The sequence below is a fragment of the Scyliorhinus canicula genome, chromosome 10, assembly GCF_902713615.1.
Source record: "Scyliorhinus canicula chromosome 10, sScyCan1.1, whole genome shotgun sequence".
NCBI classification, from domain to species: Eukaryota; Metazoa; Chordata; class Chondrichthyes; order Carcharhiniformes; family Scyliorhinidae; genus Scyliorhinus; species Scyliorhinus canicula.
Window position 1 is genome coordinate 117,947,344 of NC_052155.1, and position 18,751 is coordinate 117,966,094.

General features: G+C 43.8%; 1 protein-coding gene across 2 annotated transcripts in view; it reads left to right on the top strand.

The window, feature by feature from the left end:
* The first annotated feature begins 2,133 nt into the window (after positions 1-2,133).
* Positions 2,134-18,751, top strand: part of LOC119972626 (cysteine-rich secretory protein LCCL domain-containing 1-like) — a 74,673-nt gene continuing 58,055 nt past the window's right edge. Inside the window, exons 1-2 of one of the 2 annotated variants that reach the window (XM_038809640.1) lie at positions 2,134-2,362; positions 2,776-3,174. In XM_038809640.1, the coding sequence (XP_038665568.1) occupies positions 2,839-3,174 (336 nt within the window). In that variant the 5' untranslated portion in view covers positions 2,134-2,362; positions 2,776-2,838. The remainder of the gene's footprint in view (positions 2,363-2,775; positions 3,175-18,751) is intronic. The other variant, XM_038809639.1, reaches the window with a different exon arrangement.

Below are 18,751 nucleotides of genomic sequence, written 5' to 3' on the forward strand. Positions count from 1 at the left end.
GAGACTCATGCTGCCTCCTCTTTGAGGGCCCACTGACATTCTGTGCCAATCTGTTGACTGAGAGATAACTGGTGGACCTTCCACTGGATGGAGGTGGGGAGGGGGAGGAGGGGGCGGGAATGGCCCACCCACTGAGAGCTGCCAACTTATCAGAGCCAGCAACTCTTTTCCTCAGCAGCGTCACCAGGGAGCTGGTGGCTGCCTCCAGACAACAGCTACCAGAGGCCCAGGATTGCAGAGTGACCCAAGCCAGGGCTAAGTGACGGCAGAGGATTTTACAGGCTAGAGTTCATGGGGGGAGAGGATTTAAGGGAGTAAGTAGCAAGGACTAGTGGATGGCTCTCAGTGGATACCCTCCTTCCTAATGCTGGGTGCATTGATCAAGCGCTGAATGTCTTTGAACAAGTATCCCACTCTGGGAGAGCACAAGAAAACTACACAGGTTTGCATCTTGTTTACCCCATGTGGCATAGGCATGGCCACTGCTGGGTTAATACCAGTGGTGACAGGAAGAGGTCCTTAACTGGACATTAATTGCCCTTTTGATCCCCATTTGGCAGTGGGTCGCTCCACCATAGACTGAATCAGGGTGGAGGCAGGAAAGTGGCAGGATCTCCATCAGCATGCCCGATTAAGCGCCCTCCCTGTCTCTAAACTTGCCATGGGAGATGGGCATAAAATACTGCAAAATACGTTTCACTCAAACTTGAATGAACTATTGTCAAATGATAGACTTATATAATTTTGTGAGTTTGTAACATGAAGAACTGCTTTGTCTTCCACATATACTAAACTGACATTTTTTACCGTGCTGTTTCAAATAAAAATGTTTAAACAGATATTTAACACTTAGATAATCTGCTTGTTTAAGCATTTTAAAACTGTTAAGTTCTTGATGTGCTTTAATATTACAGTCTGGCATGCCAAAAAAAAGATAACATCACTTCATTAATCAATGTGGATGTTCAGCAAATGACATAGTATCTTCTTCCATTACACGTACTTGGATCATAACTGATGCTTCGCGAAGCCAAAGACACATTGATTGTAAAATAATTTATACAAATCCAATTGAATTAACACCATCCTACAATTACCTCACTCATCTGAATATTGCATTGTCCATGTCTGTTTTGCCCTGTCTGGATTGCCCTGTCTGTTAGATTGGTGGGTTTGGATTACCCTGCCAGGTTTGCCCTCTGTAGATTACCCTGTCTGGTTTGCCCTATGTGGATTGCCCTGTGTGGATTGCCCTGTGTAGATTACTTTCTGAGGATTGCATAGTGTGGATTTCCCTGTGTGCATTGTCCTTGTCTCTGTGGTTTCCCCTCATTCTGTGGATTCCTCTTGTGGATTGCCCTGTGTGGATTGGCCAGTGTGATTGCCCCGTGTGAATTGCTCTGCATGGATTACCCTATGTGGGTTGCTCTGTGACGAGTGCTCTGTGTGGATTGCCTGATGTGGATTGCCCTGTGTGGATTGGCCAATGTGGATTGCCCTGTGTGAATTGCTCTGCATGGGTTGCTCTGTGTGGATTGTCCAGTGTGGATTGCATAGTGTGGATTGTTCTGTGTGGATTTCCCTCTGTGGATTTCCCTCTGTGGATTGCTCTGTGTGAATTTCCCTGTGTGGATTGCCCTGTGTGGATTGCCCTTGTCTCTGTGGGTTCCCGTTTCTGTGGATTGCCCAGTGTGGATTGCCCTTGTCTCTGTAGATTGCCCAGTGTGGATTGCCCTCGTGTCTGTGGATTTCCCTGTGTGGATTTCCTTGTGTGGATTGTCCTTGCTCAGTGGATTGCCCAGTGTGGATGGTCCTATGCGGATTGCTCTCTGAGAATTTCCCTGTGTATATTTCCTTGTGTGGATTGTCCTGGTCTCTGTGAATTGCCATGTGTGGATTTCCCCTGTCTGTGTTGATTGTCGGGTGTGGGTTGCCCCGTGCGAATTGCCCTGTTTGGATTGCAGGCTGTGGATTTCCCCTGTCTGTGTGAGTTGTCGTGTGTGGGTGTGTGTGGATGTGTTCCTCTGGCTTGCTGCTTTCCTTTCTGGATGGTGCCTGTGGGGAGTGAGCGCTTTGCGCCGCCGTGTGGGGCGCGGGTGACACGTCACTGTGCTGTGGATAAAGGCTGCAGTGGAGAGCTCGCTCCCCGCTCCCGGCAGCAGCGGCGGACAGAGCAGCACCGCCCCGCACCGAGCGGCCAGGCAACACCACCGCCAAGTCCATCCCCAACTCGCAGAAAACCTCTCCAGCCGCACTCTGTTGTTTTCTTGATTAAAACGTTACTGATACCTAACATCATTAAAGAAAACCCCTTTTGCCATCAAAACTCAAGCGGGAGGTGTTGATTGTGTGGGAAGCGAAGGTAAGTGCCGCTCGAATTATTTACCAGGGACTGAGCACCAGTTGAAACGTTATAGCTAATGGTGTACCTCGGATTTCTGCTTCCACTTGGCCAGGGGTGCAAGCTGTGGACTGACAGTCCCTCAGGCTGCACACCAGTAGCTTCAATGGTCCAGACACCTCCGAACAGAATTCAGTTTGCCCACTTGCTTGTTTTAAGCAAAAGTCCAGGCGACAGTAGCTCAGGCAGTCGGTGTTATGTTAATAATCTGATGCATCAATGGATGTCCACATTTACTGGCATCCCGGGTTGTCTCCATGGCAACGCAGGCGGCACACTTCTCCTCCCAACGCAGGGGACCATTTACTTTTGTTATTTAGTAAATTAAGAAGTTGTCCTTTCACCTGCAAATAGTGCACTTTTAATCATTTCAGCTTCAAATGTGGACGGGAGTTTGAGTGAAGAGTTAATCCCAGAGTATTTTGAGGGAATTCACCATGAAGTGTCCAAAGTTGGGATGGATAAGGCTGACCGCCCTGATACTCATTGCACAAGCAGCGGCGATGGTGAGCCCCAATGTTACTTCCCAACTGGATGTAACGTTGGCAACATTTAAGGAAGACCGCAAACAACCCTTGGCAACTCAAATGAGCAACAATTTTACTAATGCTTTGGATTCAATCATGAGAAAATACATGGATCAAAATGAACAGCAGAAAACACCCAGAAGGGGGAAAAGATCTATCACAGATATTGATAGACAAGTAATCTTGGATCTTCATAATAAACTGAGGGGTCAGGTATATCCAAGTGCCTCTAACATGGAATATATGGTAAGTGCATACGTTTCTGCTTTCAAGCATCGTAAATGCTTTATTATTAAAATAAAATTAAAACAATGTCGCTTGTTAGAAATTAGGGGCAAGAGTTTATTAAAAGTCATTCCACTTCCATGATAGATTACCAGTGTACAAACCAAGCAGTACCTCCTGGTAAGGTGAAAACAAACAGTTGAAGTATTGTGCCACCATGTGTGTTTCTACCTTTTTAAAATGTCATGAAGTAAAATGAAAGTGACTATTATGTTTCTTTAGCAGGACCACATGTCCTTTATGGCATTTGGAATTGTTCAGTGTAACGTCTCATGCCATGACCAGAATTGACCTGGATTTCTGCAAAAACGTTAGTCATAATATTTACCATATTCCACAAAACCAAATAAAATTTGCCCTATTGGCTCAGTGCCAACTGGTTTATAGGAATAAAACCTTACATGGAATTACATAGGAGAGACAACACAGAAACATGCCATTCAGCCCAACCAGTTCATGCTGGTGTTAATGCACCACTCGAGCCTCCTCCCATTTTGCCTCATTTTAAATCTACCAATCTATTCCCTTCTCCCTCAAAGGCATCTCTAGCTTCACCTTGAGTTCATTTAGACAATTTGCATCAACCACTCGCTGTGATAGCAAGTTCCACATTCCCACCACTCTGGGTAAAGAGCTTTACTCTGAATTCCCTTTTGGATTACTTGGTGACAATCTTACAGGAAACATTCAGTCTCTATCCACTCTTATCAAAACATTTTTTTAATTTTAAAGACCTATCTTCAGTTACCCTTCAGCCACCTTTTTCAGGTGAAAAGTATACCCAACCTGTCAATCATTCCTTGATACGCATACCCACTCATTTCTACTAATATCCTTTGTACTTTCTCTAGTCCCTCTGTATCCATCATATAATATGGTGACCAGAACTGCATGAAGCACTGTAAGTGTGGTCTAACCAAAGTTTTATACAGGTTTAGCACAACCTCAAATGGTCCACAAGCAAAACCTTTCTTATTTTTGTTATATTCCTCGAGATATAAAGCCTCGTGCTTGTTTTTTTTAAGGTTATGCTAACTTGTGGTTCAATTATTAGCGATTCAGTTATTTGTACTCTACAATCTCTTTTACTCCTCTACCCCGCCTAGATTTTCACCTTCCGAGTAATGTAACCTCCCTATTCTTCCTACCAAAATGTACTATGTATCTCCCATTTGTATTGACCTTCATTTGCCAATTACACTGCTCTGTTATCTTGTTATATATCTTCAAAATTAAGAACTGCAGTATTTTGTTTTAGAAACCTTGGGCAGCGTTTTACAGGCCCTGGTAGTTTGGGAGGTGGGGGATGCGTAAAATTGAATATTGTTCCCGGCACCTGCCCCAACTGCAATTTTGTAAGCGATGGGGGAGTTATCAGGTGACCTAAACCCATGAGGCAATTGAGATGCTTAAACAACAGCCAATTAATGGCCACTTAAGGGCCTCCTCCCACCCCACTACAATTTTTCCTATGTCAGACAAAGGCCACCGCTGAGTGGGACACCTGGCAGTTCTCGCTGCACACACTGCAGGCTGGCAAAGGGATGTGGGTTCCTCTTTTACAAGCTGCACCCCTGCTCCCCAACCCATCCAGCTATCTTGTCTTGACTGACCTGTCCACCCAAGCATCCAAACCCCTCGCTAGGAACTGCTTACTTCGCCTGCCAAATCCCCCAAACCTACCTATCCATCTGGATCCAGCGAAGATCTCAGATGACTGGGTGCAATCCCAGCAATGGCCTTGGTGGTGCTGCTAGCCGTTTGCTTGGTTGGCAGCTCTCTGAAGTGGGACTTCCTCCCTAGTCAATGCCACTCATGTGTTGAATAGTTGCAGGTCAAACCACAGACCGCTTGCCTCTGAAATCTATATTGTCGGTGCAGTGACCCCAGCTCAATGAAAAATTCTGCCCATTTTCACAAACACCTATTGCTACAATTCTGTTAATTTTGTTGCAGTTACACTATGTGCTCTGAGAATAATTGTGACATCTATTTTTTTAAAGTCTTAATTTCTACCATCAGCACTGTTAGGGCAAAATATAAATGCTCTGGTGCCAGAGGGCGGGTGTTCACAGGTTTTTTGGGGAGGTAATGGTGTAATTGTATTGTCACTGGACTCATAATCCAAAGACCCAGGGTAATGGTCTGGGGATGTGGATTTGAATCCTGCCACTGCAGGTGGTGAAATTTGAATTCAGTAAAGAAACCTGGAATAAAAAGTCTAATGATGACCATGAAACCATTGCCGATTTCCGTAAAAGCTCATCTGGTTCACTAATGTCCTTTAGGGAAGGAAATCTTCCATCCTTACTGGTCTGGACTAGATGTTATTCCAGATCCACAGTAATGTGATTGACCTAAAAAATGCCACTCAATTTGTGGGCAATTGGGGAGGACAATCAATGCTGGCTTTGCCTGCGATGCCCACATCCTATGAAATAATTTTTTAAAAAAGGTTTCTTATTATTTTTTTGTTACACTTTCACTTTGCCATTTTGATTAGCATACCGTGTTTCTTGGTAGGAGTGAAATTACATATGTAATAAGCATGCAAATAGGGCCTTGTGAAATACCTGTTTGCTATGTTAATGAAAGCATTGATCCGTTTGAGATAAATGGGTTAACATACTTGATAAAATATCAGCCAGTGGAATTAAAATATTTGATACAAATACCATTCAGCACCATTTCATCAAGCAAAGCTTCTTCCAGAGTTTTAAAACCACTGTAGAACTTAATTGATGATTAGCACTAAAAAAGTGAAACTTTCTCTTTACGATAGTAGGCAAATTTTGGAGTAGAATTTCCTGTATGTTGGTGGAAGCCCTGAGGATACGTATTTGGCAGTGTAATAACCACACTGTGCTTTCACTTTCTATTACAAGAGGGAAATATATAACCGCACCGACGTCATTTCCTCAATGAAGCAGCAAATTTCACAAAATTCCACTGCGTGGGAGAACAAGAGAGGAAGCCACAGAGAGAAGGTCTTAATTTACAATGTTCCTCTCCAGTGCTCTCATTTTAACATTTTGGTTGTGGTACAGATGACTACAAAAAAACAAATGGACATGTATGCATTAGAAAAATAAGGGGTCGCTCATTTAAAAGGGAGGAGGCAAACGTTTTTCTCTGAGGGTCGTGAATCTTTGGAACTCTCTTCCTGAGAAGGCAGTGGAAAGAGAGGGTGGGATTTTTCAGCCCTTCCTGCCAGCGGGAGCTTCCAAGGCGCCGAAGTCAACCCCCACTATTGATTCCCTGGCGGCAAGATGGGCAAGCCAAACTAATTGCCATAGATTTTGGCAGGACTGGAAGTTCCAGACGGTGGTCAATGGCGAGGCATTCCGGCACGGGAAAACCTGCTGCCCGGTGTGTTTGGAGAATTCTGGCAAGTGTCTTTGAATATGTTTATGGCAGAGGTGGATAAACTCTTGTTAAACAAGGCGGTAATGGGTTATCGGGGGTCGGTGGGACACAGATATGAGATTAATATCCGATTCACCATCACATTATTAAACAGCGAAGCAGGCTTAAGGGGCCAAATGGCTACTCGTGCACCTTGTTCGTATGAAAGACTGTTCTTTGTAATGTCACATCATTGCTGTCAAATAGAATTATTTAAAAATTTTTATCACACTGAATTTTAAGTCACAATACTAATATTGACTATTTTAATTGTCTATTTTACTAAATAAACACGTACGATGCACTTGCACACTTTTGGTTTTATAAAGTTGACTCTATTCCAGGCTGTGTTTACTTATTGTATCAATATACAGCCAGCTTTCCTAACTATAGATTTTTAATTATATGATTTTTTAAACAATTTCCAATTATAGATTGAACAGTAAGCAAATATTACTGGATCATCTTAGTTTAGTCCTCAATCAATATGTATGTGCCCTAGACTTCAGTAATTTACATGTATTCTTGCCTGCATGAAGGTAACTTGAACCAGCCAGAAGCGAGCAGATTTCCCGATAAATAAATGAAGTGAGGCCTCATGTAAACTATAATTAGTTTTTTTTGCAGTTGTGCTTTCCAACAATCCCTTACTTCACATTTAAAAGCATAAAGGTATGTTTCTATGTGGTAAACAAATGCTGAAACATTGACAAATTTCTTGTGATTTCATTAATCTAACAAAGTGCAGAACTGCCATTCTTGCTGTTCGCATAGCTTAAACTTCTCCGTGTCTATTCAGCCGTGTTTTGGTTTACACAAATACTCCGTTGAAAAGAAGTTCAGACCTTGAAAACAAGCTGCCATACTCTTCTGAGATTCTGAGATTATCATAATCTGAGATTCTCCAGCATTTTCTCTTTCGTTTCAGATTCCAGCATCCACAGTAATTTGCTTTTATGTCGTACTCTTCCATCTGTTTCCCACTCTTTTTTTAATATAATTTGATAAATCAAAGAAGCATACAAACCAATAACTTAATTATAAGTGTTGTAAATAAAAATGTGTACAGCAAAAACACACCATGAGAATTAACACAGCAATGTGTTTGAATGAAATTCCTTTCACATTTATTTCAAAATGGGTGTTAAATGATTAAGGGTACAATTAAAGTTGAGTGTTGAAGGATATAAAATAATAGCGGATGTTCTCTGAACACAGATCACATACTCTCTGTATTCTAATCAAAATTCCTAGGGGGTATTGACTGTATGGTACTTCTACAGGCTTGCATATACATCAATGCAAGGTAACAGTATCATTCAGGAGTTGGGACCCACATTGACTCCAGAAGACCCTAAAGTTGCAAGTACCCCTCTGGATGGCTGTTTTAATTGTTTGGATTTTAACATTTAAGAAGTATTAAGATGACCGGGTCTGCTGGATGCTTTACTTGGATAATTTTCTGACTCTGTTATGGATGAGGCTATGCTAGAAATACAGACATAAACTGCGCATCATTTTCCAACTGTTTAAATTGTTAGTTGGAAAAAGGAAAATAGTGTGCAATGTCCACTCAAATATCTAGTGTGCACTCCAGGCAGGACTGCTGATGCCAGGAGCATAAGTGAGAACATTACTCCTTATAAACTTAATTCAGAAACTTCTTAGTGACTCAGAATTTCCCAGTGTCTGGTGCCATTGAAACAGCAGCAGCACATTTCGCACATTTCCATTGCAGCACAAATTCGAAGTCCTAGAAATCTGTGGCAGGAGTTATGCCATTATTTATACTGTGCAATAATTTAGTGGGATTTTGGCTTTGGTTCACAGATGCTCTCACTGAAACTGTGCAGACTGATTATCATTGCTCCCCTGCCCAAGTTAAGTCCATGATGATTGCACATTTCCTGGCATTATGCCAATATTCTTGTTGCAATCACTTTGACTGAAAAATAATGGCCTAAGTGAATGTCTTTGGATTCAGGAGTTCAAAGTAGTTGATTAAAACCAAATAAAATCTTCGCTTTTCTTTGTGCTCTTTATTCTCAGCTATAGCCTATCAAAACACGCTGCGGTTGGTGGGGGGAAGAGGGGGACAGTATTGGTGGTGTGGAATTGTTGGTGTCACACTGCTTTAAACTGCTAGTTCAGAAGAAGCAGTAAAACCAGCTGTAGGGCAAAGTTCCCTGTACTCTTTAGCAACAGTTCACCTTAATGTATACATCAAAAAGGATTTCCCTTATGGCCCATAAAAATGACCGGACAGTTGTTTCTCAGAAAACACATTCATTACTGTGTCAATCAACTGATTTCAAAGAATAAGAAATAAAAGACATGCTTTTACTGAGCTGCGCATAGTTTGTGAGAGGAAAATATACTCCACAGTTGGAAGTTGCAACCTGAAGTCAAAGGCATGTGTACAAATGCTAGTTTTTGATCAAAGCATGCCAACAGCATTCATTAGTTTTTCAGATTGATTATTCCAAAGATGAAAAGAAAAACCATGAATACTGAAAATATTAAATAAAGTTGCAAAATACTGTGAATACACATAATAAATTAGTTACACATGGGTGGGGTTAAAACTGAGAGCCATTACCCCCTCCCCTAGAAATTAATCTGTTGATGTTGATTGAAACACAGACAGCATGCCAACTTCATGTTCAACTGTTTTTTTTGTAGTCAGCATTAATTGTTCATTGTTTGCAAACATTAGCTAAGGGGCCAAAAATTATTTTCTTCCAAGTCATATTTCAAGTTAACCTGCTATGCTTAAAGTAAGCCTGCACTCTTTAAGGATAGATGCATTGTTGTTATAGGTTATGGCAATATGCAGGAATGAATCTGTCCTTGGAAACATTGAAGAGTGGCACAACATGGGAGAGGGCAATGTCCAAGGTTTTTGGACACGGCACTGAAGACCTTGGTGGAGGAGTGAAAAGTGGGTTTCTGCCCCATATCCATAGGAGGCCAGGGGATGTTCAGGCACATGCTGAAAAGACAGGTGGGAGTATATAGCCATAGAGGTCAATGCCAAGATTCTTTCCCCACAGGCTTGGATTCAGTGCTGCAAGATGTTAATTGGCCACACTGAGTCTTCGAGGTCGGTGAATGAATCTTCAAATACCATATCCTACCAGCTACACCACTAGCCTCAGAAACTGCACACCACACCCACATCATTCCTACCAACAATCTCTATCAATTGGGTTCAAGCCTAACTTTCACAGGGACCTCAACATCCTTGCACAAGCCTCATACCCACATTTTACAACTTGCATACACCATTCAAGATTGACTGCCACACCACCAACAGGTTACACAACTCTCACTGACACATTTTACTGTCTCTTCCAGCACAGGATGCATAGAATTGAAGGCAGCAGGAAATAACTGCTTCTCTTATCTCCCTTGCCCACAGCACAGCCTTGCTCTTTTGCTACTTTCAGACACTTGAGTGCAATTAGCCAGGTCGCAGAGGAACAAGAAGACAATGGCGTGGGAATGGGAGTGTAGTGGCTATTTTAATGAATTAATTATCAGAAGGACTGGATTACTGAACCAGAGGCATGATTTTATCTGAAGAATTTAAATTCAGTTCATGAATTAAATCTGGGATAAAATAAATGCAGTAATGGTGACCACCTAACTGCTGGATTGTGGTAAAGACTCATGTGGTTCTTCAATGCTTTTTAGGGAAGAAAATTGCTCCCTTTACCTGTTCTGGTCTTTATGCCACTCCAGACCCATAGCAATGTGGTTGATTCTTAACTAGTCTATGAAGGTGGATCACCACCACCTGCTCAAGGGAAGTTAGTGATGGGCAATAACTGCTGGCCTTGTGAATGATGTATATATCCTGCAAATGATTAACAAAAGTTGGACCTTCAATCAATTTCACACTCACATTCACCAGCTCTGATATTGACTTTGAATAACATAAAGGATACCTTTGAGGTGAAATGGTGAACATGAGTGCCAAGGAATGGGGATAGGATAGTGCAAGCTAGCTCATCAGAGGGAGAGGTCGCAATGGGGTTCTACTGCAGAATATTAGATGAGAACTTTGGGGTATCCTACAGAAGAATGCTGAGCCTTTGGGGCCAGAAGGCCTGACTTCAGCCTGCACCATCTCGACGGTGGGAGCATAAACTTTGTCATCTTGGCATAGGACAACAGGTTTGCAGTCAATGGAACCATTACCAGGTCCCAAAGGTAGCACCTCGGACAGCCCAGTGATCTGTCAGAAGACAGATTGCTGGACCTCTGTGACACCTTGCAAACCCCTATGAACACTGGTACCCACAGCCATGATGGCAAGAATTTAAGCTTACATGATTGTAGTCTGTACTTCCTCTGTCACATTCAGGCTTTGGGTGGCTTCTGCTTGGGTTGTAATGGAACCTGAGATATTGGTCATCAATGCTACATCGTGGTTGAATCTTTAAGTGAGTGAACAAAGTTGACCAGCACTTCCGTACTGGAAATGATGGGCTCCAAAGTCCTGTGCCAATTTAATGCTGGATTCCTACAAGCACCTTATCCATTGGTTGCAGGCTTTCTGATAGACTTCCCAAAGCACCAAGTGCTTCGTTGTGCATACCCATCAGTATTCTCCTGTCTGGAAGCAACTAGTTTGTGCAGAAGCCTTGGAGTTGGGAAAATGTCCATCAGCAATTGTCAGGCTGTAGACTTGAAGCAACTATAGAAAGCACCAAACACTTGTTAAACCAGAAAAGCCAGAAGAAATCAACCAGCAACTAATCTGAAAGTAGTTGATGACCTCTTTAAATGTGGTGGTGGGAGATCTTTCTTGCTACTGAATGCACGGTCAGTGGTATGAAGTTAAAATAGGGCATTGGTTTGGACACAGCTCTAAAATGGCAGAGTGAGTGTTAAATCAGCATCATAAGTGAATTGATGGCATGACCTCCCTGCTCTTTATAATTCCAGTGGATGTTAATTGCACACTGCTAAGGCCTTCATCAATATGGTGTCCAGTGCAATTTGTAGCACTTTAGGGCAGCACGGTAGCATGGTGGTTAGTGTAAATGCTTCACAGCTCCAGGGTCCCAGGTTCGGTTCCCGGCTGGGTCACTGTCTGTGCGGAGTCTGCACGTCCTCCCCGTGTGTGCGTGGGTTTCCTCCGGGTGCTCCGGTTTCCTCCCACAGTCCAAAGATGTGCGGGTTAGGTGGATTGGCCATGCTAAATTGCCCGTAGTGTCCTAAAAAAAGTAAGGTTAAGGGGGGGTTGTTTGGGTTACGGGTATAGGGTGGATACGTGGGTTTGAGTAGGGTGATCATTGCTCAGCACAACATCGAGGGCCGAAGGGCTGTTCTGTGCTGTACTGTTCTAAAAAAAAAATGTGCGCACATTCATCGGACACCATTTTGTGCCCCAAAAGCACCCGCAACACCCAAACAATGGGTTGTGCTGAGCCTAATTTCATGCCCAAACTATTAGCAATTTTTTTAGAGAAACATTCACGCGTTCATATCCTAGTCTAAGTCTATGAAAGTGTGGTTGACACGCTGATAATGTCTCCAGGATCTGAAAAGTGTGGAACAAACAGTAGATTGACCTCACTAGTAGTTTTAGTCTGGGAAAAGTAAGTAGAACCGAGTGCCCTCATGGATGAAAAATAAACAGCTACATCCCTTGAGGCAGAAAACTGTTGAATGATTGAAATGCAAATGATGTGCAATCATGAATGAAGAGTCTTGGATAGGAAACAGGCTCAGATCACAAAAAAAGGTTTCTTCATTCTGTAATATGGACTTGTCTAGAAACAGATTCCAATTTCTTTCCAAGTGGCACAGCTATAATTTTAGTAGGATTACATGACCCTTGTTTACTGGTTGTAATTTGTAAAACCTATGCATGTTAATTTAACAGTAAGGTTAATCTAATAACTATTCCATTGAACTCAATAGTATAGGTAATGAAATAATAAGGTTGGGACTGTGTTGTTGTCACAGCTGTTAAAATAAATGGCCAGCATTAGGTACATGGATACAGGGGTATTATTATAGCATCAACTTCATAGATAAAAGAGGCACAGAGAAAGGAAGGAAAAGTCATGTTCGTTTTTGTTTATTTCCTCATGGGAGCATTTGAATTTTTAGGAGCAGGAAGCAACCATTAGATACAACAAACCTGTCCCTTTCTTTGGTTGACTCAACCCATGTAAAAATCTGTATTCGTTGGAGAGAATGTACTCAGCACAGAACAAGCATAGGAAAGGGAGAGACAGAGAGAAAAGTCAGAACCCAAAGTCTAGGAATGAAAATCAAGGGTGTGAAAATATAAAATGAGAATATATGCATCTTAATAATACTTTTGGTTTGTAACAGGGAAGAGACTACACAGATGATGCTGAAAATCAAAAACATTCAGGGTGTCCAACGCCACAGTGACCATCTGATACTGCAAAGATAAACTTAAGAGAACACAATTTCCTTTTGTAATAAAAGGTAGACATAAATATAAATAGTTAATGAAGATTACTGCAAGGAATTTAAATAGTCTGCAAAAAAAATGTGAAAATGAAGATTTCTCCAATCATGAAATAATCTAAGTTTTTGCAATCTACCTATGACAGCGACTTAAATTTATGTAGTGCCTTTTACCTAAAGAAATGCTCCAACTCACTTAACCGATAGAGATAGACAGGGAAACCAACACTAAGACTAATAGGGGGAAATGGGGGTGGGGAGTAGCAGAAAGGTTAGTTGCAAACATTTGGGTTTTGGGTGTCGTCTGAATGAATCTGAAGAAAGTGATGCTACCACATATAGGGCTGGCTAACAAAATTGAGGCTTGTGTGCATTTGGATAAAATATTGGCTTATGGACAGAAGGTTATGGTAGTAGTTGTTTTTCGGACTGGAAGGTGGGAGACAATGGTGTCTCCATTGATCAAGGATCAGTGCTCGAATTGCTGGTTTTTCCTGTTGTTATATAAAAGTGACTTGGAATATGGCGCAAAATTTCAAAATCTGCCAATGATACCAAACTTGGATGAGAGGCAAACAGTGACGATGGACGTGAATTGTCTACAATAAGACATAGATAGGCTAGTAGAATGGGCAGACAAGTGTTATTTGGAATTTAATACTGAAAAGTGTGAGGTAATGAATTTTGGTAGAAGGGATAGGAAGAGGAAATATAGACTCAATGGCACAATTTTAAACAATGTACAGGGGCAGAGGGATCTTGCGGGTGTATGTGCATTGATCTTTGAAGATAGCGGGACATACCAAGAGAGTTAGCAAAACATATAGGATCATGGCTTCATAAATAGAGGCAAATAGAAGCAGGGAGGTTATGCTGAACCTATTCTGTTCTGGTCACCACACTTCAGGAAAAATATGAAGGCCCTTGTGACGGTGTAGAGGAGATTTAGCAGAATGGTTCCAGGGATGGATGGGGTTAGTTACAAGGTTAGGTTAGAAAGGCTGGGGTTGTTCTACTTGGAGCAAAGGAAATTGAGCTGAAATCCGACAGAAGTGTACAAGATTATGACCTGCTTAGGTGAGGTAGACAAGCAAAAGCTCTTCTCAATAGCTGATGGTACAAGGACTAGGGTGCAAATGATGTTGGCAAGAGTTGAAGGGGGAATGAGAAGAAGAATTTTTTTTTTGTAGTGAATGATAATGACCTGGAACCCATTGCCCATGAGGGTGTTGGATGCAGAAACAATCAACGATTTCAAAAGTGACCTTTGAAAGCAGCTGGCATGGACTCGATGGGCAGAATGGCTGCCTTTTGTGCTGGAAGTGGCTCGATGACTCATGTCCAATAAAAGATACTGGGCTCAAAATTGAATGCTTCAGCACCATTAGAAGTGACACAATGGAAGCCTAGAGTTGCTTTGCTGGGGCGCCATGCAATGCTGAATATCCTATGCAGCCCATGCAGGAAAATGGTGCATCCGTGAGCAGCGCCCTCTGTATATAAAATCATAGAATTTACAGTGCAGACAGAGGCCATTCAGCCCATAACCGGCTCTTGGAAAGAGAACCCTATTCAAGCCCACACTTCCACCCTATCCCCATAACCCAGCAACCCCATCTAACCTAAGGGCAATTCCATGGCCAATCCACCTAACCTGCACATGTTTGGACTGTGAGCGGAAACCAGAGCAGCCGGAGGAAACCCACGCAGACACAGTGAGAATGTGTAAACTCCGCACAGACAGTGACCCAAGCCAAGAATCGAACCTGGGACCCTGGAGCTGTGAAGCAACTGTGCTAACCACTGTGCAACCATGCCAATGTGGTTAGAGTAAGGAAAAGTGGTTGGAAACTCAGTTGGAAACTATCTTTAAGTCATGCAGCAGAGAGAATGAGGAATTCAAGGTGTTGCAACATAGTAAATGGTACTGCTAGCTTTGAGAAAGCTGTGAATGTGTGTTATCCATATTTTACAAAAGCCAATCAACTAATGCAGGGCAAGTATACCAAATTTGGACCATGCAGGTTCCAGAAAATTTGGCATTCACTCTGCAAACAGCAAAGTTTGAAACTGCAAGTTGGGATCTGAACCTGTATTTCTTAAAGGGCCAGGAATGCAGTTTTGCAGGTAAAGTAATTTTTAGGAACTTCTGCTGTGACCAACTGCCTGGAAATACTCTGAAGTGTTTTTGGAAGTGTTGTCGGTCCCTGGATTTGACCAGGGTTGTGGTGGAACCTTACAGGAATGACACTGACTTGTCCACGCAAACAAATTTGGGTTCAGCAGTGTCAATGCCTCTGGCTCTATAGCACAACAGGGAGATGAAGCAGAGGCTGCAAAGAGGGGAAGGCTCTGCACAATGCCCTCTGCCAACTTGAAGCTGGACTCCTCCATACATCTTGACAGAGACAGGAGGTCGCCTGGCAGGCCAGTCAATGTACCCACCATTGTGGTCTACATGCTCATTAGTGTGGTCTGTGATGTGTTATCTGTGTTGATCTAACATCGACTGCAACTGGATGCAGTGAAACGAGAAACAGGCTTCCGACACAGGAGATGGTCCAACACTGTTTTATTGAACCTGTTGATTGCTGTACATAATCTGCTGTGGGTTGACACTCTATTAACCTAACTGATAACCTCCTACTGGCTTGACCAGACTAGCTCTCTGCCACATGGTGATGATGTTCATTGACTTGTGCACTGTGACTATCTCCTTAGCCGTGTCCTGTGAAATAGAGAGAGTCTTAATGCCCTGTGGGCTTTAAAGTGGTGGTGTCCTGTCTGGTGATTGGTTGTTCTGTGTCGTGTGTGTTCATTGGTTATCCTGTGTGTCAATCACTGCCTGTCTGCATCTCATGATATACATGAGTGGATATTATGACATCTCCCCTTTTTAAAATAAATTTTGGAACGTGGCTGTATATACATGCATAACTATGTACAAGTGGGGAATGAATGAACATATGTACATGGGAAGATGTCTATCGTGCAGATGCAGAACAAACTGAACACAATTTACAAGATTTAATTCTATAGATTCAGTCTTTGTGGTGGACGACAAATTCTTGTCAATCGCCTCAGAGGTGGAGGGGTAAATGCCGGCACCTGGACAGGCGGGATGGCTGCCATCTCGGTGGCCTTGTGGACAGGTGGGATCACTGCCAGATTGGTGGCCTCGTGGTGCAAGACGTCCGGAGGAGGCATGATGACATGCGGAGAGGTGCGGTCGGGTGATGGGCAGGGAACTTTACGCAGCGCCCTCCTGCTGCGCCGTAAAATGGGACCATCAGCTATTTGAACAATGAAAGACCTGGGAGCAGCCTGTCTGACGACAACAGCTGGGGCTGACCAACCTCCCACAGGCAGCTGAACGTGAACAACATCGTCTGGAGCCAGCGCAGGCAGATCCGTGGCATGAGCATCATACGTGATCTTCTGCTGGTCCCTGGATCGCTGCACTTTCTGCAGCACCGTGAGGTGGTCAAGGTCTTGAACATGGATGGCTGGAACAGTCGTCCTCAGTTTGCGGTTCATGAGCAACTGGGCCGGAGACAAACTAGTCGACAGAGGGGTTGCCCTGCATGCCAATAGCCAGGTTGAAATCCGAGGCTGAGTCTGCAGCCTTGTACAGCAGCCACTTGACAATATGGACCCCTTTCTCGGCCTTCCCGTTTGATTGTGGATAATGGGGACTGGATGTGATATGACTAAAATGGTAGGATCGTGCAAAGTCGGACCACTCTTGGCTGTAGAAACATGGACCATTGTCACTCATTACTGTGAGTGGTATCCCGTGCCTGGCAAATGTCTCTTTGCAGGCTTTGATGACCGACTTAGACGTGAGGTCCGACAGTTTCACCATTTCCGGGTAGCTGGAGAAGTAGTCGACCAGGGGCACGTAATCACGCCCATTGGCGTGAAAGAGGTCTATCCCCACCTTGGATCACGGAGAAGTCATGATCTCATGCTGTTTCAGTGTTTCCTTGGGCTGCACTGGTTGGAATTTCTGGCATGTTGTGCAGTTGAGGACCATGTTAGCAATGTCCTGGCTGATGCCAGGCCAGTAAACTGCCTGCCGAGCTCTGCGTCGACATTTCTCGACCCCCAGGTGACCCTCATGGATCTGTCTGAGCACCATGTTTTGCATGCTTTGGGGAATGACGATTCTATCTAGTTTAAGAAGGATCCCCTCAACAACCGTCAGCTCGTCGTTAACGTTGAAGAATTGGGGGCACTTCCCCTTTTGCCAGCCATGGGTGAGGTGCTTCATCACGCGCAGCAGTAGGGGATCTTTGGCAGTTTCTTTGCGCATTTGGACAACTCGTTCATCAGTGGCTGGGAGCTTGCTGGCACGCAACTGCACCTGTGCTTCAATGTGGCGAATGAAGTCACCCTGTTCACACGGCGTGGTGACGGATCTGGATAGGGCATCCGCAACGATCAGCTGCTTACCCGGTGTGTAGACGAGTTCGAAGTCATATTGGCGGAGACAAAGAAGAATTCGCTGCAGCCGAGGTGTCATGTCATTTAAATCCTTCTGGATTATGTGGACTAAAGGCCTGTGGTCTGTTTCCACCTTGAACTTTGGCAAGCCGTATACGTAGTCATGAAACTTGACTATTCCTGTCAGGAGACCCAAGGACTCTTTTTCGATCTGGGCATACCATTGTTCGGTCTGAGTCATGCCCCTGGAGGCGTATGCCACTGGAGCCCAGGACGAGGAGTTGTCTCGCTGGAGGAGCACTGCCCCAATGCCGTCCTGGCTTGCGTCTGTGGATATCTTGGTATTCTTGGTTGGGTCAAAGAACGCCAGTACTGGGGCTGTGGTGAGCTTCGCCTTCAGCTCAAGCCACTCCGCTTGATGTGCGTGAAGCCACTGGAACACTGTCGACTTCTTTACGAGATGCCGTGTGGGATGCCATGTTGGGAATGAATTTCCCGAGAAAATTCACCATCCCAAGTAAACGGAGCACCGGCTTTTTTGTTCTCTGGGGTCTTCATGGCATTGATTGCCAGCACCTTGTCAGCGTCAGGTTTCACACCCTGCTGTGAAATGTGGTCACCCAGAAACTTGATAGTGGACCTACCAAATGAGCATTTGGCCCTGTTGAGCTGGAGGCCGTTTTCATGAATCCTCTGGAAAACTTGTTTGAGGCAAGCGATGTGATCCTCGGGCATCGTGGACCAGATGATCACGTCGTCCACATAGACTCGCGCCCCCTCGATGCCCTCTATCATTTGCTCCATTATGCAATGAAATACTTCGGAAGCTGATATCGTACCAAAAGGCATGCGGTTGTAGCAATACCTACCGAACGGAGTGTTAAACGTGCACAGCTTCTGACTGGACTCGTCCAGCTGTATCTGCCTGAACCCACGGGAGGTGTCTACCTTTGTAAAGAATTTGGCATGAACCATCTCACAGGTTAACTCTTCACGCTTTGGGATTGGGTAATGCTCTCGCATGATGTTGCGATTCAGGTCTTTGGGATCAATGCAAATGCGGAGTTCACCAGAGGGCTTCTTGACGCAGACCATGGAGCTGACCCAGTCTGTTGGTTCCGTGACCTTTGAGATGATACCCTGGTCTTGGAGCTTTCGTAGCTGCGTTTTCAGACGATCCTTGAGAGGAGCCGGCAACGACGTGGTGCATGGATGACTGGGATTGCATTCA